At 49.6% G+C, this 12,236-nt stretch overlaps 2 protein-coding genes across 3 annotated transcripts in view; one reads left to right on the top strand and one right to left on the bottom strand.

Moving 5' to 3' along the window:
• Positions 1-12,236, bottom strand: part of GRIK1 (glutamate ionotropic receptor kainate type subunit 1) — a 103,236-nt gene that overhangs the window by 10,539 nt on the left and 80,461 nt on the right. For all 3 annotated transcript variants that reach the window (XM_038143505.1, XM_038160545.1, XM_038151978.1), the window contains 3 exons: positions 11,274-11,392; positions 6,680-6,897; positions 1,721-1,946 (listed from right to left, as the gene is read on the bottom strand). In XM_038143505.1, the coding sequence (XP_037999433.1) occupies positions 1,721-1,946; positions 6,680-6,897; positions 11,274-11,392 (563 nt within the window). The remainder of the gene's footprint in view (positions 1-1,720; positions 1,947-6,679; positions 6,898-11,273; positions 11,393-12,236) is intronic.
• Positions 1-12,236, top strand: part of SSUH2 (ssu-2 homolog) — a 148,112-nt gene that overhangs the window by 10,098 nt on the left and 125,778 nt on the right.

The following is a 12,236-nucleotide window of genomic DNA, read 5'->3' on the forward strand; positions in this document are numbered from 1 at the left end:
GAATCCCAGAATCACTGAGGGTGGAAAAGAACTGAGAGCACCGAGTCCAGCCTGTGCCCAATGCCCACCTTGTCCGCAGCCCAGAGCACTGAGTGCCACACCCAGGCCCATCTGACACCTCCAGGGATGGGCACTCCAAACCTCTCTGGACAGCCCCTGCCAGGGCCTGGCCACCCTTTCCATGGAGAAATTCCTCCTGATGCCTATAATTGCTGTATTTTACTTGCAGAAGATGCTCTGATAATATATTTCCCAGATTCAATAATTCTCTGTTTCTTCAGGAGCCATGAAGTGCTGTCCAGCTCCCTCACTGGAAATTCTGGACTCACAGGCCCTGTGGTTTTACATTCCCCTGCAGTAAAGTCCTGCTGAAGATCTGGTGTTAAGGGTCACAGACAACCCTTTTTAATTTTTTTTCCATACAGCCTCTGCAATCAATACTCTTGAATGCTCTGAGAGAAATAACAGAGCCTTGGGGGTCCCTCTGAATAGTGGCAGGTTTATCTTGTTTATGAAATCAGTTGTTTATGAGATGCTTAATGATGCTGGATTATTCCACAGTGCTTGGGGATATCTATTCCTCTGAATTTTGCAGGTTTTTCTTGACAAAAAAATAAAGGTGCATTTCTCATACAAGAAACATCTTATAAATATATTTCACAGCTGCATTTCCAATGACTGCACTGTCTCTGAGGATTGCCATCTGTTCCAATTATTCCTTCATTGTTCTTGGTTTAAAGTGTGGCAGTTTTATAACCACAAGGAAACTCTTGCCATGAGTTTGTCATTCTTGGGGATTTTAGCTTTTGTATCACTTTTCTCAGGGTGCCAAGGCTGTTCTCACACAGCCAGTGGAAAAATATACTTGGGATGTCATGTCTGTGACAATCTGTCTGCGGGGCTCAGCACCACAAAGAATGACAGTTCCAAGTGCAGAGGTGTTTCTCCCTTATTTATATCTGTCCTGTCAAGCAATGGATGAGCCAATCCCCAGCTGGACAGGGCTTGGAGCAACCTGGGATAGTGGGAGGTGTCCCTGCCATGGCAGGGGGTGGCATTGGATGGGCTCTGAGATTCTTTCCAAGCCAAACCCTTCTGTGGCTCCATAATTCTATGAACACAGGGCAAAGCCTGGCTCTCCAGTGCCAATTGTTCACAAGTGCACAGCACAAAAATCTGACACATTTTTTAATGCTGTACAATTGGAAGACCTTAGAAAGGGTACTGGGCATGCTGGAAAAGGTCTGCCAGAGAGCGTTTGGAGAAATTGGGAGTCTTTAAGCTCTGCATTAAAGGAGATGAATTTCTGATTTATTTCATGACCTCAGAGCAACACTGAAGAACAGTGAGGATCAACTGCAAGGTTCTGCATCAGGGAGATGCAGGGTTTTGAGTAAAGAGTTTTCCTTGGTGCACATACAGAATCCCAGAATGGTTCAGGTGGGAAGGAACCTTAAAGCCCTTCCAGTTAGGTGGGCAGGGACACCTTCCACTGTCCCAGGTTGCTCCAAGCCCCATCCAGCCTGGCCTTGGACACTTCCAGTGATGGGGCAGCCACAGCTTCTCTGGGCACCCTGGGCCAGGGCCTCAGCACCCTCCCAGGGAGGAATTCCTTCCCCATATCCCATCTAGCCCTGGTTTTGTCAGCATGAATCCATTCTCCCTCATCCTGTTTCTGAGATCCCAGGAGTGAATGGTTTGCCTCAGGGGACACTCTTACCGATGGGGGTGCCCACGCCGTAGCCCTTGGAGTCGATGAGCCCCCCGATCTGGGTGAGGTTGCAGTTCCTCTGGGTCACGTACTCGATGCTGGTGGACTCCATGAGCAGGGCGTAGTCGGTGGTGAGCACGCGCTGGATGCCCTCGTCGTTGTTCTTCACCAGTGCTGTCTGCTGCCTGCTGCTCATGAACGCCCACATCTTCTCGTACGTCGAGATTTTGGATTTCTGCCGAGGGAAAAGGAGGCACAGAGTCACACTAGCACCCCAAGTGCCCTTGCCAGGTGTTCCTCAGCCTTGCCAGCCTCAGTGGCGGTACCACATCTGGAGTGACAGGGAACTGGTGGCAGGGATTCCTTTTCCAGCAGCACTTCCCTCTTAATGGGCTTTATGCTGAGGAACCTCTTCTTGTTCCCCACTTTCTTTGCAGTGCCAGGAATGTAATTACTGGCCTGGCTGTGAAGTGCTCTGGAGTTTTCTGGGCCCATGCTGCTCCATGGATTGCAGCACACAGGCATGTGACCCAGTGCAGCTGGGCACTGCTGCCATGGGACACTGCTGCCCTGGGACACTGCTGCCCTGGGACAGTGCTATTCTGGGACACTGCTATCCTGGGACACTGCTGCCCTGGGACACTGCTGCTCTGGGACAGTGCTGCACTGGGACACTGCTATCCTGGGGCACTGCTGCCCTGGGACACTGCTGTCCCTGGACACTGCTGTGCTGGGACACTTCTGCCCTGGGACACTGCTATCCTGGGACGCTATTGCCCTGGGACAGTGCTGCCCTGGGACACTGTTGCCCTGGGACACTGCTGCACTGGGACGCTGCTGTCCCTGGGACACTCCTCCCGCCCATTGGGGCACACCCAGTGCCCCAAGAGCCTGGTGATGAACAAAGCATTCATCTGCCCCTGTCGGTTCATATCACCTGCCTGAAGTCATGTGCTTCAGGGATAAAGTTTGAGGATCAGACCACATACACTCCTGCTTTGTGCTTCCCATTGCAAGCAGACTTGAGGACGTGATCCTTCTGCAACAGGGGTTAAGGGCAGTGTCTCCTCACTCCCTCAAGCCCTGTCTCTGGTTTACAGCCATCTCAGCTGATTCCAGGCTCAGTTTTAAGCACCAGCTTTGGGGGGATTCCTGTGAGAAGCTGATTTTCTGGTTCTTTGAGCTTTAAATGTTGATATGCCTTATCTATAAATTCAGTATCTGTGAATGTCACCTGAATTCCACCTCAGTTTGGTGAGCCACAGGATACCACTAAATTCTGAAGGTGGTTAAGTGGCTCTCCACAAGAAGTTACCATTTTTATAGCTCAGTTTGGAATATTTTTGAAATTGATGCTATGTTTATGCACTAGACTGAGTCTGACAGTGAATTTAGTGGAAGAATGTATTCCTTATACAGAAGAGTTTGTAAGAAAGATCTTGGCTTCTGGACTTGCCAGCTCCCATTTTTTTTTCCTCAGGATGTATCCTGTGCCAAATTTTGCCCCTTGAATTTTCATTAATTTCAGTGGAAACGCATCTGCACTTGAGAAGGCAGGTGCTGGCACAAGCTGCAACACAGGACTAAGATATGTTATGATGGAGGGGCAAGGAAGCAGTAGAAGATTTATGACCATGCTGGAAACAGAGCAGGACAGTCTGGAGAACTAAATGTGTGTCACTGCCTGTGGATGGGGAACATGTTGCCTTCAGCTGGACTTCTCCCAGATTTGGCCATTCCCACAAATGGGCAATGCTGCCTGGGGTGCTGCTGGCTTGCCCTCCTACAAGGCTTAACTGTCCTGAGCTGCCCAGGCCCTGTTTTTGGGGTATTTTCATCTGCTTTGGCCAGATCTGGCATCTCTACACAGGGAAGAGGCAGATTCTGAGGTTCCTTTCAAGGTCAGAACTCCATTTTCTGCTCACAAATAATTCCAATTGCTTTTGTTTTCATTCCCCCCACTGCCTGGCTAAAAGTAACTGCAGAAAAGTGACTTCCTTGAAAAATATCTCATTTTCAGAATAATTTTTTTTTTTGGGGAAAACTGTAGCAACAAGGACACTGGTGCTAGGCATTCCGAAGCAGTGGGCAGTCACTACTGTTAGCACGGGCCTAATAGACACCACTAACTACAAGTGATGTCAGCTTGAATAAATGCAAGTGGAGCTTTGGAAAAGCAGTGGGAGTACCTTGCTTTTCTAATATGCTTCCTGACCTCCATCCCATCCAGCAGTTACACTGTGTAATCTCATCTTCCAGGGGCTTCCTGCTGCTGCTTGGAGCACAAAGTCCTAAATCAAAGCTCTTTAGAGTCTGCTTTGTGTTTTCCTGTGCCTGATGTCTCCAGGAACCCTTTTTTTCCCGTGTGTGTTCCATACAGTCCTGGAAACCAGAGGGATCTGGGCTTAGCCTCTCGTGTCACTCCCTTGTTCCTGTCCCCTCCACAGCGAGGAATGCCCAGCACGTCATGGTTTGCTTTGAAAAATGTTGGTCTGAAAACAATCTGCTCCCCTTGGCATTCCTTGGCCGTACTGTTTGATTTGACAAATCACATCTTGCAGCAGAGAAAGCACTCGAGGCAATGACCCTTCCCAGGGCACCCAGCCCAGTGCCTCACTCCTCAGGGTGTTTTTGCTGCTGCCGCACGATCCCTCCTTTCCCTCTCCCTGCTCCCAGCGCTTCAGCACTCCCGGGGACTGGACAGCTCCCAGGAAAGAGGCAGAGGCTGGAATGCCGCGGCAGGGTGCTATAACTGTGCTGTACCCTGGGAGGAGCGCGGGAGTGGAATGAGTGCTGCCTGAACTCCCTCCTGCTGCCTGAACTCCCTCCTGCTGCCTTCTCCCAGGTCCCTCCCTGGGATGTGTGTGTTTGTTTAGCTCAAGGAGCAGATGCAGCATTTCACAGTCCGAGGAAGGCCAAGCCAGAGCCTTCCTCTGCAGACAGAAGTAGCTGGTTCTGTAGAGAGAGCTACTCCAGGATTTTTTCTTTCGAGTTTTGGGCAGGACAATGAACTCCTAATCTTGTGAGGATCTGGAGGTGCTTCCGTAATAAAAAAACACAGAGTGTTTACAAGTGTGATACACTGCATTTCTCATGCATTTTCACTGTGTCACCATCCCTCTGCCAGGGAATCCATCCCCAGTTTCTGTACTGTCCTTCCCCTGTGCTTCTGTGCACATGTATTTCAGGCACAAGTAAGCTGGCACATGTACTGCATAAATATTTAACCACCTTGTCTGAAGGTTTTCTTTTAGAAGCTCACATGCTTTAAAGCCAACATATTTCTGCCTGCAGGATTAATGGTGCAAAAAGAAATCAGTGTAAAACTAAAAACAGCTCTAGGAAATTTGTTCTGAGCTTCTCATGTACAGCTTCGGAACCTATTTCCTCTAAAAACGCTGGGATGCAACAGGATTTGAAGTTTTGTCTCTGAAGCTAAATTTGACTTCAGAATATCAATGGAAATGAGCTTCTTTGGGCATGAAAGAGCCAGAGGAGAATCCAGAGCTTGCTTTACTGGAACATCTCCAGGTGGGTTTCCATCTCGGTGGAAATGTCAGCTCATCATTTCAGCAGCTCACTATAGCAAAATGCTGTTGTTGATGTTTTTCTTTCAGCAAGGAAACATCTCTGTTCAGCCACAGGAGAGCCTTGACAGAGGCAGTTCACCCTTGGCAGCACCAGTAGGGACAGACTGCCCAGAATCCCAGAATTTGTGGATGGCTGGGGTTGGAAGTGACCTCTGGAGATCACTCAGTCCAACCCCCGCCAAGGCAGGGTCACCTGAAGCAGGTGACACAGAAATTTTTGATTTTTGCCTTTTTGGGATGTCCTCAGACAGGGAGAGATCTCTTGTCACAGATGTTGCTCTGCCCCACTGCTTGCCCTAGAGTCTCATCCCCTCCTGAGGCTCTGTGTGAGTGACCCCATGAACACCATCCTCAGACACCATAAGGAAAAGCCTGATCCGGGCTCATCCCAAGCTTGACTTCCTGCTGACACTGCTGAGGGAGCTGCTAAGGAATTCTGACTGTCACAGGATCTCTGTGCACGTTTTCTGTATTTATAGCTTGTTGGCTTTTACACTGACATTTTATGAGATGATCCATTTTGTCTGTAATTAATACTAATAATTAAGAAAAAGGAAAAAGACATAATTATCACAGTTGTCTACCAAACAATTAGCCACAGAAAACTCTTCACTTGCAGATGTGTTCAGGTGCGTGTGTGTGGCCCCTGTATTGATAGGCTGGGTAATATGACCATGGAGCATTAAAAAAAGGGACAAACAAACTTGTGTTTTCCTGTGGAATCACCACGGTGCAAATGTGGCTTTCAGAAGGGGAACCAGACTTTTCCAGCTGCTTTTTAGTGAAGTGGCTGGGAGGAAATAGCATCCCAGCTGGAGAGAATATCCCCATGTCCATGCCCTGGCTCCCACCAGAGGCAGATGAGTTTACCCCTCGCTGCACTTCACTGCCAGGCAGGTTTTCCATGTGTCCTGGGGGAAACCTGCTGGGTTTAACACTCCTGGTGCTGAAGGATCCACTGAGGCTGGGTACATGGTGTATTTACCTTCTCCTCCAGTCCCTCAGGATGCTGTGGCTCTGGCTGTGGGTACTGGTGTATTTATCTTGTCCTCTAATCCCTGGGGATGCTGTGGCCCTGGTTTTAGGGGAATGCTGCATTTCCCTGCCCCTGCGATCCCTGGGGATGCTGTGGCTCTGTTTTTGGGTGAATGCTGCATTTCCCTGCCCCTGCTATCCCTGGGGATGCTGTGGCTCTGTTTTTGGGTGAATGCTGCATTTCCCTGCCCCTGCTATCCCTGGGGATGCTGTGGCTCTGTTTTTGGGTGAATGCTGCATTTCCCTGCCCCTGCAATCCCTGGGGATGCTGTGGCTCCACCTCCCGGCCCCGCTGGAGCGCCGGGAGCGGCTTCGGCCCCGCGGCTGCCCCGGGCTGCCTTACCTTGAAGAAGGTCATGGTGGATCCGTCCCTGACAGCCCCGTACTCTATCTTGGTTTGCTTGGCCAGGTCATCTGCCGAGTCGATGGGAGATTCCATCCTCTCCACGGTCAGGAAGGCAGCCAGGTTGGCAGTATAGGATGAGATTATGATTAAGGTGAAAAACCACCATATTCCTCCAACTATTCTGGTGGAAAGAGCTTTGGGCATCAGCTCTGATCCTGTTACAACACCATCGAAACAATCATATTAAAATGAGGCTTTCCTGATACCACAGCCTGGTTTTAGGCACAGAATGCTTTTATGAGCTGTAGCATGATAAAATGATTTCAACAATAATCTCACAGATGCACAGCTGACATTTATAATGGTAACACACTGGGAAGGGGATGTGTGCCATGATACATGACAAATGGAATTATCCTTGGGTCTAAGCCCCTTACCTCTCTGAGCTAACCAGCCTTGTGATATTAATCTTGCACATCCCCAGCAAGCTACTCTGGTATTTCTGTCTGCTTCTGGAGACCCTTTGTGCCCACACACTGCAATCAATTTTGTAACCAGAACTCTTTAGCAAACGCTCTTCTGCTCACAGCTGCCTGACAGAAATACCTCACAGGAGGAGCCTGCCCCGTGCTTCCTATTGACACATCTCAGCACCAACAGGGAGATCAATGCAGCTCCAGTGACCTCCAGTGAACCTCAGCTCAGCCCCTACAAAACCTCTTACTAGCAACGTGGGCTTCACATTTGAAAAACCAGAGGGTCCGTGGACACATCCCTTGGATCCTCAGGGCGATGCAAAGTTTTGGACAGTGTATTTAATGTAAAGTGTATTTAACACATTATTTTGGACAGGTTTGAGCAGCTCTCTGCCATTGCCATAAATCCCCACAGAGCAGCATGTATTACCTGCATTGCAATGGTTTCCAGGCAGCTCAGATAACCTCTATTTCAGCCACAGAGATACTCGTGTTTCTAAGCATTCTGAGGCAAATTTTCTGCTCTTTAATTGGGGGGCATTCCCACTGAATTCTGTGCATAATGTGGGATTCGAGAAGCTGGTTCAGCAAAGCTCTTGGGTAGCCACCTAAGTCATTTGACTTCAAAGTTAAGTTTTAGCATCATTATTTTTCTGATGAGGGATGGACTTAAGAAAATAGTTAAGAGCCTGTGAACAGAGTGCTCAGGGCTAAAGCTTTTGATTTGACAAATGTTTTTCTATTACTGGAAAAACATGTTGACATATTATGTCTTCTCAGCTATTCAGTGAGTTCTGCAAGAAGTTTCAACATTGCAGAGAACATTTTCAGACTTTGCAAAAACTCTGAATGTGACTTTTGGGGCAGAGACCAAAAGGGTAAAACCTGCCCCACCAACCAGAAAACAGATTGGAGCTGTATTTGTAAACACAGAGCTGTGTCTCTTAAAGGTCAGAGCTAAGCTTAGCCCAAGGGTTGGAGTGTGTTGACAGAACTGCCAAACAGCGAGAGCAGTCTGAAGGCAAAAACTCTCACTTGAAATTTTCCAGGCCAAGTGGAGTTGTTTCCAGAGCTGTAGCTCTGCCTGGGTTTGTGTTTGGGCTTCTGCTGTACTTTCTTGCTTTCCTGATTAGATTTTTTTTCAATACAATGAAATATTTCCTGATAGCTCTCTATTTGTAAGCTGGATTCAAACTGCAAAAGCTGTGCTCATTCAGGTCATCAAGAAGGGGTTCTTGCTTTTAAGCTTAGGTAGCCATACAAATAGAATTCCTGCACTTGGCCCCTGATGCTGTGCCACACATGTGGAATGTGCCAGCATTGCTCAGGAGGCTGGAAAATCCCTGTGAGCTGGACTTGTGGGGTGAGATGCCAAACCTCCTGTGATTTCCTGCAGCAAAACATGGTTTGTGATAAAGAACACGCTCAGTTCCCAGCCTGGTAATCCTGACCTGAGTGATTGCTCTGGTGAGGTGAGAGCAAACCCTACTCCTGGCTGAGCTGAGTGGGGCAGCATCTCTTTTTCCCATGGTTATTCCAGTGTTCACCTTTCGGAGTGCCTCGGTTCCAGCAAAAAGCATTGATTTATCCTAGAATAATAGAGTGGCCTGGGCTGGAAGGGACCTTGAGGATCACACCGTGCCATGGCAGGGCCACCTTCCACCATCCCAGGCTGCTCCAAGACCTGTCCAGCCTCGCCTTGGGCACTGCCAGGGATCCAGGGGCAGCCCCAGCTGCTCTGGGCACCCTGTGCCAGGGCCTGCCCACCCTCATTGGGAGGAATTCTTTCCTAATACCAAATCTAAACCTACTCTGTCAGTCTGAGTCCATTCCCCTTATCCTGTCCCTCCATGCCTTGTCCCCAGTCCCTCTCCAGCTCTCCTGGAGCCCCTTCAGGCCCTGCAAGGGCTCTGAGCTCTCCCTGGAACCTTCTCCTCTCCAGGTGAGAACCCCCAGCTCTGCCAGCCTGGCTCCAGCCCTGGAGCAGCTCTGGGGCCTCCTCTGGGCTCTCTCCAGCAGTTCCAGGTGCTGCTGCTATGTCTCCAGGGCTGGGGCAGCTCTGCAGGTGGGATCTCACCTGAGCTCAGGGACAGAATCCCCCCTTCCTGCTGCCCAGGCTGGGGGATCAGCCTGGGATCTGCTCCATCCCCACCCCGCTCCACCTGGGCACTGCCTGCTCCTGCCTGCCCCATTCCTGGCTGAGCTGAGCTCTTAAGGACAGCTCTCCTTTCTGACAGTGGCAGCTTCCCTGGATGGATTGGATGAAATGTGCCCTGTTTGGATGCTTTTGGAGGATGCAAACACATCTGAGACTTCCAGGGGAAAAAGAGGGGAAGGAGCATCTAAATCAAAATGTTGCCAGCAAGACTCGGGGGCAGAGACAATACTTGCTGAAGTCTCTCTAGTGCCTTTTTATGGCAGACATGACAGCCAATCCTGATCCAGACTTTGCTCACGCTCTGTAGAAAAGAGAAAGTCTGATCATCACATTTTAAAATTTAATCACAAGTGGCTTCCAGTCAAGCATAACGAGCAGCTGCTGCCAAGGAGGAGGAGTGCAACGCTAGACCCAGACTTCCACCACCGCTCCCATCATGTCCAAACTCTTCACGTGACCATGATGCACAGACAATCACACCACAAGTTTGCACATGGAAACATTTGTGTTGCCTTACAAATGTTTTCTTTTCCCTTTCTTTCTTTTTCTCTCTTTCTTTTGTTCTGTTTTGAATCTCCTTAAAAGACAAGCAGAGTCTGGTTGGGGCTGACTGTCATGTACCCAAGGTAGTGGTAACGAGCAGACACTGCATCCCACAGTTTGCTGTGGATGATGGTAAACTCCAAAAAAGGCAGGACAGGAAACACAAAATCCTGGGGCACTTTCACACACAGGGCAACCACAGTTAGATACACACACCTGCCTGATACTGTAAAACCTCAGCCTGTGTTTTACTGACAAATTGGAAGGAAAACAAAACAAAAAAGCTCCAAAACAAAGCAGAAGTGCTCTTCTTTCATCCAACCTCCTTCAAAGCAACTTCTGTGGGGACGCCCTGTATCCTCTCAATACAATAATGCACCACTAAAAGCAAGTGCATCTTAGGTCAATACAAACTTTATTCTCTTCCACATCTAGGAAAAAAATCCTCTTTATTTTTAATTTTTTTACTCATGTCTGTTAAAGAGGAAAGAATAGACTGTACCTGTATGAATGCAGAGATGGTTTTACATTCCTCACTTAAATGTTTAGGAATTTAATACCAAGGTACTGCTGGGCTTTGCCTTTTTGGTTGTCGTGGGGTGGGGTCATTTTTGTACAGCTTTGATTCAACTTGAAATGTTTGTCAGAAAACATTTTCTCTCTTTTCAGTGGACCCCAGTTTTGGTGAAAAGTGATTTAATTGGGAACCTTGGAATATAAATGCCATAAACAAATGTGTTTAGTACATAGATCTGTTTGACTTCTCACATGGAGTAAGCTTCACTGCCCCTCCTTGGCATCTGAATAAAATGTTAGGTGTTTCCAAAATCATCAGTAACAGGGACTTGTGACCGGGTTAAGTTAAGGCTTCTAGGGTTGGATGCATTTACAGAAGGATGGGACTCATACCTGCAGAAAAGCCATAGAAAACCAGGGTTTGGTGTTGGTTTTCAACAACGTGTTTGACAAGTGCCTACAAACTCAACAACCCTTCTGGAGAAAGAGCATCTTTCCTTGCTTGGCAGCTGGAACAATTCTTCTAGGGCAGCTAAGGCTGTTTGTGTTGGGATGGAGCCCAGCATTTTCCTGTTTTCAAACCTCTAATACCGATCACTCAACTTCAGCACGAGGCACTTCATATCCCTCTTGCAATTAAATTCCATTTCAGCTGCAGAACCCCCGTGTGACCCTGCGTGCTCCCCTTTCTCTCAGATGCTTGCCTTCCTTCCTCCTGGCCTGGGCTGCACAGTTCCCCAGTGGCAGTGGCACTTGGCTTCCCTCCCCTGGGCTACTCTGCGTGTGTGAGATCAGGTTTTACAGTACATGCTGCGTTTACAGAGGGTGGAGTTTACCAGCACAGAAGCCCTTGAGCAGACTGTGGGACGTGTGCGAGAACGAAGTGTAACCGGTGTACCTTGCTGCATGAGAGCTCCAACTCCAAACCAGAAACTATTTAGTAAAGTAAAATTGTTTTCCACCACATCTGAGTCTGGGTTGCACGGGTGGGGGTTATACCACTCGTATGGTGTAAACCTGTGGCAGTCAACAGAAACAGTCTGTAAACATCGAGCAGAGGACACACAGCAAACCTGCTGAGCAGCGCGCCCGGCACGGCACCACGCAGGGAATGGGCACGGAAGAGCCCTGCATGGAGGGCTGACCCGTGCCAAGGGAGAGCTTGGCATGGACGGTGTCCCCAGACATGGGCACTGCTCCGTGCCAAAGGAGAGCTTGGCATGGAGGGTGTCCCAGGACATGGGCACTGCCCCGTGCCAAAGGAGAGCTTGGCATGGAGGGTGTCCCAGGACATGGGCACTGCTCCGTGCCAAAGGAGAGCTTGGCATGGACGGTGTCCCGGGACATCGGCACTGCCCTGTGCCAGCTGTGGATCAGCTGCGGAGCAATGGATGGCACGCTGCTGGGCCTGGCACAGGGCTGCTGCTCCTCTCCTCTCCTCCCTGCCATGGCCCCATGGCTCCCTGCCCCACTCACAGGGCACTGCTGGGAGCCACGGGGCTGCTCCTGGGGTGCACTTTAGGAATAAGTAAGGAGCAGCAGCCCTGTCAGGGCAGCGCTGCTCACTGTCAGTGTGTGCTGGACGTGCTCTCCCTGCAGCAGCAGCTGCCCAGCATTCCCAGAATCACAGGATGTTCTGAGCTGGCAGAGACCCACCACGACCATGGAGTCCCCCTCTGGAGCAGGTGCCTATTCAGGACCAGCCCCACAGGCTGGGCGTTTGGAGCACCCTCCTCTCCCCAGATTTGGGAGGCTGCTCCCCAAGCCACAGGGACATGGGATGGGCAAGTGTGGGGAGGGAGCTGCACAGGGATCCCTGGAAGAACTCTGGGCTAAGCACACACCCAGCAGGAGCACCCCA

This window comes from Motacilla alba, chromosome 1 (genome assembly GCF_015832195.1).
Source record: "Motacilla alba alba isolate MOTALB_02 chromosome 1, Motacilla_alba_V1.0_pri, whole genome shotgun sequence".
NCBI classification, from domain to species: Eukaryota; Metazoa; Chordata; class Aves; order Passeriformes; family Motacillidae; genus Motacilla; species Motacilla alba.